General features: G+C 44.1%; 1 protein-coding gene across 1 annotated transcript; it reads left to right on the top strand.

Annotated features, from left to right (window-relative positions):
- The first annotated feature begins 4772 nt into the window (after window positions 1-4772).
- On the top strand, window positions 4773-13960 carry th (tyrosine hydroxylase). The gene is made up of 13 exons (XM_038707179.1): window positions 4773-7063; window positions 7495-7698; window positions 8995-9169; window positions 9263-9351; window positions 9467-9534; window positions 9647-9697; window positions 10116-10261; window positions 10407-10542; window positions 11145-11214; window positions 11300-11356; window positions 12083-12178; window positions 12302-12435; window positions 13104-13960. The coding sequence occupies exons 1-13, from the start codon at window positions 6980-6982 to the stop codon at window positions 13261-13263; spliced, it is 1470 nt and encodes a 489-aa protein (XP_038563107.1). The 5' UTR covers window positions 4773-6979; the 3' UTR covers window positions 13264-13960.
- Window positions 13961-14638: the final 678 nt, after the last annotated feature.

Raw genomic sequence — 14638 nt, 5'->3', positions numbered from 1 at the left:
GGATAACTTTAGATCTTTAAAGTCTATTTCTTGTATTATTAGTCAAATGGTGTTCATATTGTCCATGACGGAGTGGTCCAAGAATGACTGTCATGCCTGAATAAAGGATTAACATATCTTTCAATTGTTGTAGGTTTAAAAAAAAAAAGAAAAAGTTTGCTCTCGGTGAAATGAATTTTGAAACAGGAAAGTGGAAATGGCACACATTTTGTAGAATAACTCATAGACTTGGAAGGCCAGATTAAACCATAGATTAAAATTATATTTCTTTTAAACTTTTCATAAAGTAACAATAACAAACACAAAAAAATTATTGTCGACGTTTATTCATTTTTACAATCATTTATAGCCAAATGTTTTTTTCTAAAGTCATTCATATATTTTAGTGAAGCCTGCGAAATTTCACGTTGACGCTGCACTATCTCACACAGGCTACTGTAAATTTGCAGAGACTGATATCTATTTAACTAAAATGAGTCAACACGGTAATCACAAATGGCTGTCTGCACTGTGCTCACAGTTCCCCTTCGAGGGAACTCGAACTGCGTCGGTTACGACACTATGGGAACGCCTCTAGGCGTAGCAGGTCTGAACGTGAATGAAATCACTCCAATCCTATTGATTGGCTCTCTTTTTTGAGGATGGCCGGATGTGTTCTCCCCGTGGTGCGGGCCCTGCGGCCGCTGAGGCGGCCCAGCGGCTTCACTCATGGGGTTCACAGCGTGATCTGTCGGAGGATTTCGGGACGGCTGAGGCTTTTTCCCGACCTTCATCCGCTGGCTCCAACGCTTCCTTTCCTCGTTCGGGAGCCCGTTTCTCGGCTTCTCCCGCTCGTGGTTTGGATCCGGAGACGCTGCAGCAATCCGACTCCGAGGAGGTGGACGTGCTCAGAACAGTGGACGATGACTTCCGGGTGTCGGGGCGGCGTCATCAGGCGGCGCCCGACTATGACGAGCTGCTGGAGGTGGTGACTAGAGCCGTGGCTAAGCTCAACATCAACTGGCCACAGGAGGAGCAGACACCACAGGCTAGTGGTAAGCTTGATGAAAGGTTTCTTAAGCACCACGCGCCACCTCCACGCCGGTCTCTGCCATTCTTTCCTGATTTACATGATGAACTGAGTAAATCATGGGGCAGACCCTTCTCTACACGGCTTTCCACACCCTGATCACTGAACTACAGTAATGTGATGGGGGTTAGGGACCGTGGTTATGGGAGGATGTCTCGGGTGGAGGATGCGCTTGCGAGCTATCTCTCCCCTCGACTTGCGTCCTCCCTGGAGAAACCGGCGTTACCCTCCAAGCCATGTCGCACCACATCTACGCTTGTGGGGAAGGCGTACATGGCAGCAGGCCAGGCAGGTGCGAGCTTGCACACCATGGCGGTGCTTCAAGCATACCAGGCCGACCTGCTACAGGAGATGGTTCAGAGGGGGGGTCCCTCTGAGGAAGATCTGGCGGAGCTTCGCAGAACCACAAAGCGTTAAGACGCAGGGCGAAGAGTTCCGCCAGTACCTATCTCGCCGGTCTGGACCCAAGGCAGCTGAGGCTGCCAGGCGTAGGTCCCTTCCCTCTACGAGCTCCTACCGAGGGGGAGAGGAAGCAGAGTGTTGCTTCTCGGGGGCCCCCCCGAGGAGCTGGGGCAGCGAGGCGGCGCTCTCAACCTCAGCCTTCTGAGAGACGCAATCTGAGGACTGACAAACATTTCTCCGTGGGTCCTGCGCACTGCCATAGATGGGTATCGACTACAGTTCAAAACCCGCCCTCCAAAATTCAACGGGGTGGTTTGGACTGTGGTCCGCCTGGAGCAAGGTCCGGTGTTGGGACAGGAAGTTCTTACTCTGCTGAGGAAAGGGGCCGTGGAACGTGTCTGCCCCCCAGACAGAGACGCCGGGTTCTACAGCTGGTACTTCATAGTCCCCAAGAAGGACGGAGGGCTGCGCCCTATTTTGGATCTGCGGGTTCTAAACCGGTCTCTGAGGAGATTCAGGTTCAAGATGCTCACCATCCCCGCCATCGTGACGCACATCCAATCTGAGGATTGGTTCGTCACGATAGATCTAAAGGACGCCTATTTCCACGTCTCCATCCGTCCTTCTCACAGGAAGTTCCTGAGGTTCGCCTTCGGGGGTGTGGCTTACCAGTATCGGGTTCTTCCATTCGGCCTGGCACTTTCCCCTCGCACATTCACCAAGTGTATGGATGCAGCACTGGCCCCACTGAGGCTCCAGGGCATCCGGATTTTCAACTACATCGACGACTGGCTCATCCTAGCCCAGTCTCGAGAGTTGGCAGTTCGGCATCGAGATGTCGTTCTGGCTCATCTGCTGTGTTTAGGGCTGAGGCTCAACGCAAAGAAGAGTGTGCTGGCGCCCCCCCAACGGACTACGTTCCTAGGGGTAGTATGGGATTCGACAACGATGTGGGCACAATTGTCTCCGGCACGTGTCGACACCATATTGGCTGCCGTGAAAGGGGTGAAGTTAGGCCACGCCATCACTATAAAACACTTTCAACGAGTGTTGCGTCCAGCGTAATACCATCTGGACTGCTGCACATGAGACCCCTGCAGTGGTGGCTAAGGACCAAGGTTTTTTCCACGAGGGGAAATCCTTTCCGTCTGATTTGGGTTACGCGCAAGTGTCTTCGTTCCCTATCAGTTTGGAAGGAAACTTGGTTCCTGTCCCAGGGGCCCATGCTGGGAGGGTCTTGTCACCGGCTGGTCATTTCGAAAGACGCCTCCCTCACAGGCTGGGGCGCGGTCATGGGTGGCCGCTTTGCAAGGGGATCCTGGCAGGTGCATCAGTCTCGAGATGTTGGCGGTGTTCCAGGCTCTAAGGAGTTTCCTGCCCGATCTCCAAGGCCACCACGTCCTGGTTCGTTCCGACAACACAGCGGTGGTGGCCTATCTGAATCACCAGGGCGGTCTGCGCTTGCGCCCTCTGTACAGACTGGCGCGTCAGATCCTCCTGTGGTCCCAGCAGAGGTTACTATCGCTCAGGGCGATGTATCTCCCGGGGACGAAGAATCAGGGAGCAGACCTGCTGTCGAGGCAGGGGCTGAGGCCCGGGAATGGAGACTTCACCCCGAAGTGGTGGAGCTCTTGTGCGGAGAGTTCGGCCCCATAGACGTGGATCTGTTTGCGTCTCAAGAGACTACGCACTGCCCGCTATGGTTTTCTCTCCAGCCCCGTTGGGTCTGGACGCCATGGTACATTCGTGGCCGAGGCTACATCTGTACGCTTTTCCCCCAGTCGCTCTGCTCCCGGGGGTTCTGGAGTGGGTTCGCCGGGACAATGTCAGCCTACTGCTCATAGCCCTGTTCTGGCCAACCCGGGTGTGGTTCTCGGACATCTGCTGTCCCAGGCGCAGGGCCGGGTTCTTCACCCTTGCCCCACCGTATGGCGACTGTGGGTCTGGCCCCTGAGGGGTCACAGTACCTAGAGGCGGGTCTAACAGCCGGAGCAGTCAAGACCCTCCTCAGCTCCAGGGCCCCGTCCACATGGAGGATGTACGGCCTGAAGTGGAGTGTTTTCTCCACTTGGTGTAGGGAGCGGTCGGTGGACCCAGTTACCTGCCCAATGGTTCAGGTACTTGAGTTCCTCCAGGACCGGTTCTCTGCTGGTCTTTCCCCTTCCACCCTCAAGGTGTACGTGGCAGCTATTTCATCTTTTCACGCCCCTCTGAGGGAGGGGTCTTTGGGGAAACTTCCCTTGGTTGTACGTTTCCTCCGTGGTGCCCGGAGGATGAGACCTGCGACTCGGTCCAAGGTTCCCACTTGGGATCTGGCGGTGGTTCTTGGGGCATTGGCTGAGGCCCCCTTCGAACCCCTGGAGTCAGCTGAGGCTAAGCACTTGACCCTCAAGATGGCCTTTCTCCTTGCTATCACCTCTCTGAGGGGGGTGGGGGATCTCCAAGCACTTTCGGTTTCCCTGCAAAGCCTGGAGTTTGCACCCTCGTCCAGGATACATCCCTAAAGTGCCTTCTTGTGCAGCAGGGTCCACAGTGCTGCAGGCATTTCATCCTCCACCTCATATGACGGCGGAGGACGGGAGACTTCATCTGCTCTGCCCTGTCAGAGCACTGAGTATTTACACTCTGAGGTCCTCCTGTTGGAGGAAGGCTGACCAGCTGCTAGTGTGTTTTGGGTCCCCCAGGGCTGGGCTCCCTGCATCCAAACATACTATTAGCAACTGGATTGTTCAGACTATTTCCCTGGCCTATCAGGTGCGCGGTTTGCCTTCACCAGTGGCTGTGAGGGCTCATTCTACCAGAGGCATGGCGGCCTCTCGAGCCCTCCTTTCCGGGGCCTCTTTGCAGGATGTTTGTGTAGCGGCTGGCTGGGCCACTCCGCACACATTCATTCTTTTTTACAGTCTTGACCTTCCTTCGGCACCTGGCACTCGTGCGCTCTCCTCTTAGTCGTGCCACTTTATTGCACACTGGGGCAGGCAGGGTTTTTCGGCACGGTTTAGTGGGTATCTCGTTCCCATAGTGTTGTAACCGACGCAGCTCGAGTTCCCTCGAAGGGGAACGTCTTGGGTTACGTATGTAACCCTGGTTCCCCGAGAAGGGGAACGAGACACTGCGTCAGCCCGCCGCACCTCTCTCCCCGCCTGAAGCGCCTGCTTCATAGTTTAAGCTAATGATGAGTGTGTACAGGTGTGCTTTATACTCCTCCGGTTATTCCGTCACACCTTACCGTTCTAGCAACAAACCAATAGGATTGGAGTGATTTCATTCACGTTCAGACCTGCTACGCCTAGAGGCGTTCCCATAGTGTCATAACCGACGCAGTGTCTCGTTCCCCTTCTCGGGGAACCAGGGTTACATACGTAACCCAAGACGTTCTATTGTTTCGTGGTCATGTACGGATGGACAGATAACTTTTAGAGCCTCGGTCAGTTTTGGAAGTCATGGCACCTCTTTCCTTTTCTCCAGCAATGGCCACAACAGCTGAGGACCAAGGTTTTCAAGAAATATATGTGGCTTCTGAGATCATTTGGTTTCTCAAGTTGGAAATTTGGCCAAGAATACACTTGCACTTTTATAGCAGCAAGCTCAAGGCAGTTGAGATAACTATATAAGGTTCCCTTATCAGTCCTAACTTCTATTTGGGACTGTAACTTTAACAGTATCGTGACTGTTTTCACATTCAGAGCCCATGTCTTTCATTCTCATGCTCCAGTTCCTCTCATAGCACAAAGCATGATGGAAAACAGTCTAATTCAGGCATTAACCTGCAAGTTTTATCAACTTGCATTTTACCCACGATTTTTTGCATTTTTAAATAACCAGTTATAGGTTATGGTCTTGATAAAGTGGTCCGACACAGGAAAGCAGACATTTGGAAAGGAGGAGTTGGATTGATATCAGTCTATCTTGATCCTGATTCAGCCTGTAGCTCTGCTGCTCTTTCTCAGACTCCAAATGTGGTTGAAGTTGAATAAACTTGCGCTGCTATACAATCATTAGGTCTCTCGTGGTTTGGAATATAATTGTTTATTGTATGCCTTTTTCCTGAATGCATTTTGAAAAGATACTCAATTTTGTAGTCATGGATGTATCTGGCAAATGTTTTCTGGCCATTTTAACATGTTTTTCGGGGGAACCTCAATCATTTGTGAATTAATATGACAGCAAGTAATCTAATTGTTCTCATGATCTACATCAACCAGAAGAGTCATTTGTAAGATTTCTGTTTGTTAAAAAAAACTGCTTGAAAGACATGGATGGAACAAACCACAAACTTGATATTTGTTCCTATCTCTGAATAAATGTCAAGCTTCTACCTATTGCTCAGTCTTTGATGTCATGCCACTTTAAAAAAAGGTCAAGATAAGGCAAAGAAACATAACAAAAACATAACAAAGCTTCTTTTCTAAAGATATGTTTCCATGCAGAAAATAGGCTTAAACAAGGTGCAAAGGTGATTTTTATCTTACTGTCTATTTGTTTTATCTTTCTTTTTTCATGCCCACTCTGTTGTCCCCCAATCAAGGACGTAACTACCGTTGTCTGTGCCCGGGGCTACATCAGTGCTCTTTAATATTTTCAGCCTGTGTTCAGGTTGGGGGAAGAGTCACACTGGGGCCCCTTTGCCTTCTCTGCACCCATGCAAGGTTGCTGCTGTGGCAGCATGTGGCCAGAGGTCTACAGATAATCCTTTTACCTCTACTCGCCTGTGGGCACTGTAAATCACTTCACAATCATGTTAACCACCAAAGTCAGCAGCCAAAAGCTGTACAAATTCACTTGATGTGGTTGTTGCTGAGGTAAGAAACAGAGTGCTCCCCCCAAAAAACAACGTGTTGTTCTCTCTTTCCTTCTTGTGTGTGTGTGTGTGTGTTTTTACCACAATCAAATCTAATTTGTGAAGAGCTGTGGAGATTGAATTGAGCTGATAAAGTGACTTAATTTTCCACAGTTGACTTTTCTCTGGTCTAACCTTTATGCAAAGCCCTGAGGTCAAAGCTTTGATTATTGTCTAAAGATGACTACAGTGGACCCAACAGGTGGTTATTACTACACATCTTCACCATGTAAATGTTAATCATATGAACAGGAATTAAGAATATATAGGTATATTTGTTATATATATATATATATAAAATCTGTGCAAAATATTAATAATTTTAAATTGTTCAGTACAAATGTAGTAAATTCAACAACACATTTTTTGAAGACCACTGAAAATGTGCCAAACATTAGGAAAACGCTGGCTGTTTCAACTTAAATCCTCAGTGTGTGTAGGCTTTAAAGGTCATATACATGTACAGACGGCTCCACGTTGGGATGTGTCTGATAGATTCTGCGCATTGATTGATTTAAGCAAGATGTACGTGTTTGACGTCAGAAACTGCAAACAAATGACCCTATAAAAAGAAAAAGCTCTGGGCGCACAGGTCTAGAGAGTGCTACAACTACGCTATCACTTCAGTCACACTTTGACAGGCAAACAGAAGACTTCTGAGCCTAAAGATGCCCCTTTCAAGCAGCTCCACTTCCTCCACAAAGAGCATCCGCAGAGCAGCATCCGAGCTGGAGAGGTCTGACTCCATCACGGTAAGAAATATAGAGAGGTTTACATTAGCCAGGTGTTTATTTATTTTTAGATTCGGTTATAATTGACCATATGTAATTGTGTTCCCAGCGATATGTCTAAATCATATTCAGATCGGCTGTATTTCGCGCAGAGGGCTTGGAGAGGTGCCCATTACACAGCAGCGATGTCTGATGCGCATTAGATCATATCCACATAGAAAAAAGCATGTATCAAGTAACCACAAACATCAGCTAAAATGTGAACTGTGGCAGCAACTCAGTAGCTGTGTGGTAGGTTCACCCTTACTGCGCTGTAGTTCTAATGCGCATTTGGAGATGTAAAGCGCTGACATCAGATAAGAAAAGGGTAAGAAAATCCCAGCAGTTACCCCTCTCTGTTGTTGTGTTTGTGTGCTCTGACATGGATTAAATAAAGGCATCTTTTTGAACAGTCTCCAAGATACGTGGGTAGGCGGCAAAGCTTGATCGAGGACGCGCGCAAGGAGAGGGAAGCCGCCGCTGCAGCGGCAGAGGCTGCAGCCGCCAGCGAGCAGATAGTCTTTGAGGAGGACGATGGTAAAGCGCTGCTCAACATCTTCTTCACTTTAAGAAGCTCCAAGACACCTGCACTGTCGCGGACTCTCAAAGTTTTCGAGGTATCACAATGGTACTTGTTAGGGTATCTGATAAATCTGAAAAAAGGGGTGTGTGGGGATGTCACTTTTTAATAAGGCTCAGTAGCGCACAGCTTAATTAATGGTTAATTAATCGTTTACTAATGCTTTAAACATGACTTTTAATGAATTGGATGGTTAGTAAGACCTACTTTTGCTAGGTTGTGAAAAATCTCACTGGTTGGTGTATTTCTGTCCATTTGGAAACAATGAAGTTATAAATGTATATTAATATATTAATAGGCTCATTGGTTTCTCACTCTCTGATATCCAAGCAAGTCCGCAGTTATACATGTTAAAAATAAAATGAATTTTGGTCCAGATCGTCTGCAGTCCTTTTCCACGGGGTAAGTCCATAGGTGTCATTTACACTGGGGACGCTGTGGACACGTCCCGCCACGTTTTGAAACGGCTAATGTTGTCCGCATGACTTTAAAAAAAAGCATTTGTTAAGAATGTTCTGAAAAAGAGCTTGTACCAAGAAATGTTACCTAACAAATGAAGGGTTTATTTGCACGATAAGAAAACATGCAATGCAATTTAAATATAAAAGAAACAAATGTGCATTGTCCAAAAAAGTAACTTAAGCAAAAAAAAACCCCACAAGCTGCTGATTACAGCATTATTTATGTATATTTATGAACTGTCACCTGCCAGCAGCATTTTTTTGTTATCCAAGTTAATAATCACTCCCCTAATCTGAGCCCTTTTGTCCCCACCATTTTTTCAACACAAAGTGATGCCCTTGGGTAAGTCAAAGGAATTTTTCACAACCTGGTAACCCAAAAGATGTCCCTATTAATGACTTTTAACTGATATGTAAATGATTTATCAACCGATTATAAACTCATTAGGTCCCTCTATAAAGGGTGTTTGGAAGCATATTAAATCCCACATGCTGTATCTCATTCACTGGACAGTGAAATATATAAGAGATAATTTCTTAAGATCAATTTAATTGTGATTGACTTAGAAAGCATGACACATTGAAATACATTTAATTTTCTGCTCCACTCAATTTTGTGTTGGATATTTCTATACTATACTGTTGTACGTGTAACAAACTTTTTGCATTACTGAACTGTTTACCTTGCTATTATACAAAATTGTACATCCTTGTCATTTGGCTAATAACCATGTTAGAGGTTAAAAATGTTAAAAATACACCTTTTCATATCAAATATGGTGCTGCATTATTGCATCCCACCTTTGTCATACTTTGAATGTAATCCAGTACTGCTGCAGGAGTCATATTTCAGTGTGTTGACTGTGTTTCAGACATTTGAAGCTAAGATTCACCATTTGGAGACGCGACCATGCCGGAAGCTCAAGGACAGCCTGGAAGGCCTGGAGTACTTTGTTCGCTGTGAGGTGCACCTCTCTGACGTCAGTACTCTTATCAGTTCCATCAAGAGAAACGCAGAGGATGTTAAAACCACCAAAGAAGTCAAATGTAACAACCTTTTTTTTCTGCTTTTATAAAAAACATGTTAAAAAAAACAGCACTGAAGTAAATTTGGCCGTTTGTTTCCCTGTTCTCTTTTAGTTCATTGGTTCCCAAAGAAAATAGCAGATTTGGACAAATGTCATCATCTGGTCACAAAATTTGATCCAGACTTGGATCAGGACCATCCTGTAAGTAATGATGATGATGAGAAATAATTCTTAATACCAGGCTGGTTATGCTGTTGGAATAATATGTCACGACACAGACAATGTGATCAGAGTTTGATATATTTGATTTGAACAGGGCTACACAGACCCTGCTTACAGAGAGAGGAGGAGAATGATTGGAGACATCGCCTTCAGATACAGACAGTGAGATACAGTCTGAATACTGCACAGACATCCCACATAAAAATAAAAAAACAGACAAAAAAAACGTATATATGATTATTCCTGATATATCGGTGTATATGTTTTTCCTCAGTGGGCAGCCGATTCCCAGAGTGGAATACACAGAGGAGGAGATTGGCACATGGTAAAGGCTGCTGCATACTCATTTATAATGCTGACAAGTGTGAGCTTGTCTGAGCACAAAATATATCAGGGAGCTGGGAGCAAATGGTTTAACAAAACAAGCCAGTGGAGGTTCCCTCATATCATTAATGTAGCTTGAACAGTTTAGTCAAAAGAAAAGTCGTCCCTAAGATTAGTCCACGCGATTAAGATTTTATAAGGAAGGGCAAGGTAAGTTTATTTCATGTGGCAATTATCAGCAAGAATGCAAACCCAATGTGCTTTACATGAGACAATACAATGAAATAGAAAAAACATATTAAAAACAGGATAATACAAATTACAGTGCATTGCAAGATATAAATGAGTAGTCCCACATTTAATTTGACTTTTGTTTGAAAAAGATATCTGAATTAATATGCATTTATGTCCCTGATTAGGAGGGAAGTCTACTCAACTCTGAAGGATTTGTATACCACACATGCCTGCAACGAATACCTTGAGACCTTCCATCTGCTGGAAAGGCATTGTGGGTACAGTGCAGACAACATACCCCAGTTGGAGGATGTGTCACACTTCCTCAAAGGTAAAGGCCAAGAAATAATGAGGTGCACAATAAGTAACAACAAGAACAAATGTTTAGTGCACCCAGAGTTTGACCCTTTCTCTCTGTCTCTTTATCCATCACCTCCTCAACACACACACACACATGCACGCACACACACACACAGAGCGTACAGGGTTCCTGCTGCGTCCAGTAGCAGGTCTGCTCTCAGCCAGAGATTTCCTGGCCAGTTTGGCCTTCCGGGTGTTCCAGTGCACGCAGTACATCCGACACTCCTCCTCCCCTACGCACTCACCAGAGCCGTGAGTACGACTGTGACTCCTGTTGAGTGAACCTCTATAAGCTTGCCATCCTTCAAGCTCTGATGTTGTTCTTGGCTTAGCCTTTTTTTCTCACTTTGTCTCTCAATTCAGCTCAACAAAACTATATTGGAATGCCATGCTGTTGACAGCATAAAGTAAATTAATGCAATGAACATATGAATAAAAAAAATAAAATACAACTAGTTAGTGATAACAGATCAAATCAAGTGAGAAATACAGTGAATCACCCACTTATTGTAATTGTAATTGTAATCCAAATTAAAAAGCAATCTTATATGGAAGTAGTTATATTTTCAGTTTTCAGTTTACATAAACTGACTTCTTGAGGGGAAAAAAATAAAGTCTGGATATTTGGGAAACATTTAGTTTTTTGGACAGTTTGTAACAAAATGAACTTCTGTCTTCGCTTATCTTGTTTCACACTGGCACATTATTGTTTTTCACTCTGTAACCATTGTTTTGTAATGCAACCAGATAGACTTGCCAGTTTGTGATCACAAAATCTGTGTTTAGTTAGTTTGGTTCTCTTTGGACCAAATGTGCTCCTGCTCCTTGTTATTTTTTTTTCTCTTTGTCTTCAGTGACTGTGTCCATGAGCTGTTGGGCCACGTCCCCATGCTGGCTGACCGCACGTTCGCACAGTTTTCACAGGTGAGTGGGAAAGCGTCGAGGAGACTTGCAGAATATTATTTCCCATATTATGTTTTGGTAATGATTGATTGATTATTTGCTGCAGAACCTTGGCCTGGCATCACTTGGGGCTTCAGACGAAGATATTGAGAAACTGTCCACAGTAAGACTCTGGTCCTCCAACAGTACTAGGGGACTGTACAACAATTTTTGATGTGGGAGAGTGAATGAACCTTATGTTTGCCTTTTTTAAAAAGCAAGACCCTCCCTAGGGTTATTAATATTTTCTTTGAACCCTCACATTGACATAGAAAGAAATGAGAACATCCCCACTAAAATCTTAACTCAGCGCAGATTGACACAATAATATTTTTTAAGTAGACCAAATTCCACATTCAGAGTGGAATTAGCAATTGCCAAAATAATGAAAAACATAACAAATGCTTTTTTTTTTGGCATCTGAAAAGTGGTGCACCTTTTAAAAAAAGAAATGTCTGCTACTGTTTCTCAAAACTGAAATTATATCTCTACCAGCTACAAGATAATAAAGTATAAAATAAATCCCTGTTTAAAGACATGATTTTTTTCTTCTCCATCCGGCATAACATACCTGATTCATGGTCCACAAAAGACACTTTCTGGATGCAATTTTTTGATTGAACCACTTGCTTTTCAGTAAATCCCAGTAGAAAATATGAACTAAGATCTGGGGAAAGAAAAAACTAAAGACCCTCTCCTGACTGTCCTCCCTTCTGCCAAAAGAAAAAAAAAGCATTATCTCCTTTTCTGACCCCATCTCCCTACCTGATCATTTTTGTACAGTCCCTTATCTAATATGTGACATACGTAGATAATGTCTCAGTAAATCTCTTTATGGTTTTCTCATCAGCTATACTGGTTCACTGTCGAGTATGGCTTATGTAAACAGAATGGCGAGGTGAAAGCTTATGGCGCTGGACTGCTCTCCTCCTACGGAGAGCTTGTGGTGCGTTCCAGCATGTTTTCTCTGCTCTCTGTTCAATCTTTCCCTGAATAAAATACATCAATCACAGCCCACTGAGCTTTCAGCTAATTCTACAGTTTTTTGTTTTTTTTAACTTGAATCCAGCACTCGCTGTCTGATGAACCAGAGACAAGGGAGTTTGATCCAGAGGCTGCGGCAGTGCAGCCCTATCAAGACCAGACATACCAGCCTGTGTACTTTATTTCTGAGAGTTTTTCAGATGCCAAGGAGAAATTCAGGTACTGAACCACACATGCTTTCCTGTTTTGGACACACACACAGGACACATATGCACATACTCAAAAACATACAGAGACAGAGAGAAGAAGAAAAAAAATACACAGAGAGTGGGGTTATGTGAGGACAAGGTCAGAGAACAGCCAGCCAACCCCTGAGGCCACAAACTTTTGTAGGTCAGCCATAGCAGCCAGAAGACAGCTGTTACTAATGTAGTCTTCCTTACCAAGGCAATATGTTGGAGTTTTATTTGGCAAACACATCAACTGTTGCCCTGCAAAACAAGTAGCTTTAGTGAGTGTTTTGACAGAACTCGGTCTTTAGTAGAATACAATTCATGACATCTCTACCACACTTGATGAGACAGTACCAACATAGGAATGTTTGTAAAAGCAAAGTAAATATGAAATAGAGTACATTATGAATATCTTCATCGTGTATCTATTATGTGGAAGCAGGATATCCTAGTCTCTGTTAAGTGTACATATGCATATATCACAGGCCAAACTACAACTGGGGGAACTTGTTCTAGTCAATTAAAGTGAAGTTTGCTCTGGCCAAGTGGAAGACAGACAAGGCAGCTGTAACATACATTCATGAAGAGCTCCAAGATGACCTCACCTATGAGTTTGTACTTCTTTTGTTTTCTGACCTCTTTATCTCTTACAAGGAGGTACGTGTCCGGTATCAAGCGACCTTTCTCTGTGAGGTTCGATCCATACACCAGCAGCATTGAGGTGCTGGACAACCCGCTGAAGATCCAAGGAGGCCTTGAGTGTGTGAAGGATGAACTTAAGACGCTGACAGATGCCCTCAGTGTTTTGTCATGATGATGCCCCGCTGTGTGAGCATCCTGCTGTTGTTTGCTTCCTCTCCACTGCGCTGTGCCACGTGTGACAAGACCAATGTGTTCATATTTCTGTGCTGTGCCTCCAGTATGATGCTGTTATTGATGAGTTGTTGCTTGTTGGCTGACAAGGTTGTGACTATTAAAACCTCAATGTGCAGTGCAGGCAAAGTTTCAAAAGATATTTAACGCCTCGCTGGGTATGGATCCATTTGAGAAATAATGGGGTTAACTGAGTGGCTTGTTCATTATGTTAAAGCAAAATATGTTGTTTGAGGAATATGTCAAAATCTTTACCAAAATCAAAGAGAACTGTGATAATGAATGTATTCAAAGAAAACTAAATGGGTATCATATAATTATTTTAAAATTCAATGAACATCACTGTAAAATAAAGATTAAAGTGTATATTTAAATCAGATGAATTTTATTTAGAAAAAAGTATATCTGCTGTGTTAAAAACTTATTTTCCAGTTTACTTATTTTCCAGATGTGTGAGTTCAGTTTTTGCGTGTTACCTCTAAATCTGCTGATTTATTGGGTTTTATGCTGTTTTTGTCTTGCAGAGTAAATGCATAGTAAAATAAATAATATAACACACTCTCCATGTAATGTAATGTTGATTACTGACTGAGTAAAAACAATCTGTCAAATAATAAAGACTTGCTTTTTTTCTGTCACGTTTACATAATTTATAAAGACTTTAGTACAGCAACTTTTGAGGAAAAGATTTATGCCTTAATGTTCATTTCATGTCTGACCAGACAAACATAAATCACAAATCATACAGACAAACATATGATGCTTGGCTACATATGATGTAGTTTTTCTTTCTTTGTTTGTTTCATTGGTCTGCCACAAGAGGGCGCAGTCCAGCAGAGGGCACCTGTCTGATCTTAAAATCACACAGATTGTTATTGAGCCTATAAAAGGAATAATTCTTCTTAACGCTCTCCTCGCGCCTTCAACCACAATGGGATATTTTACAACGTTATTAGATATTAAAAAAAACAAGTGAATAAACACGTGAGTGACAACAAACGTCTACAGAAGTAGATTGAGAACAAAGCATTAGAAATACAGACATTTAAATCAGATATACTATTTACTAACATTGAAGAAACAGTGTTGCATGAAAGTCACCTAAATTAATCGCAGACACCTTAATTAACGGTACATGCTCACCTTCACCGGATGGATCCCCTTTATATAGCCAATGAAGTTATTTGGGACAATAGAGAAAAGTACTGTATATGAATATTGCCGAAACAATGAATGCGATATTAAAGACATTTTGAAAGGACAAACCTTAGGGGGGGGGGTGGGGGGGGGGGGGGGTGGCCGGACATTTCTCCTTC

The sequence above is a fragment of the Micropterus salmoides genome, unplaced genomic scaffold (genome assembly GCF_014851395.1).
Source record: "Micropterus salmoides isolate LMB-PRFRI ecotype aquatic unplaced genomic scaffold, ASM1485139v1 Ms_hic_scaffold_8, whole genome shotgun sequence".
NCBI lineage: Eukaryota > Metazoa > Chordata > Actinopteri > Centrarchiformes > Centrarchidae > Micropterus > Micropterus salmoides.
The sequence above is the reverse complement of the archived record's forward strand: the minus strand, read 5'-3'. Positions and strand labels throughout refer to the sequence as shown.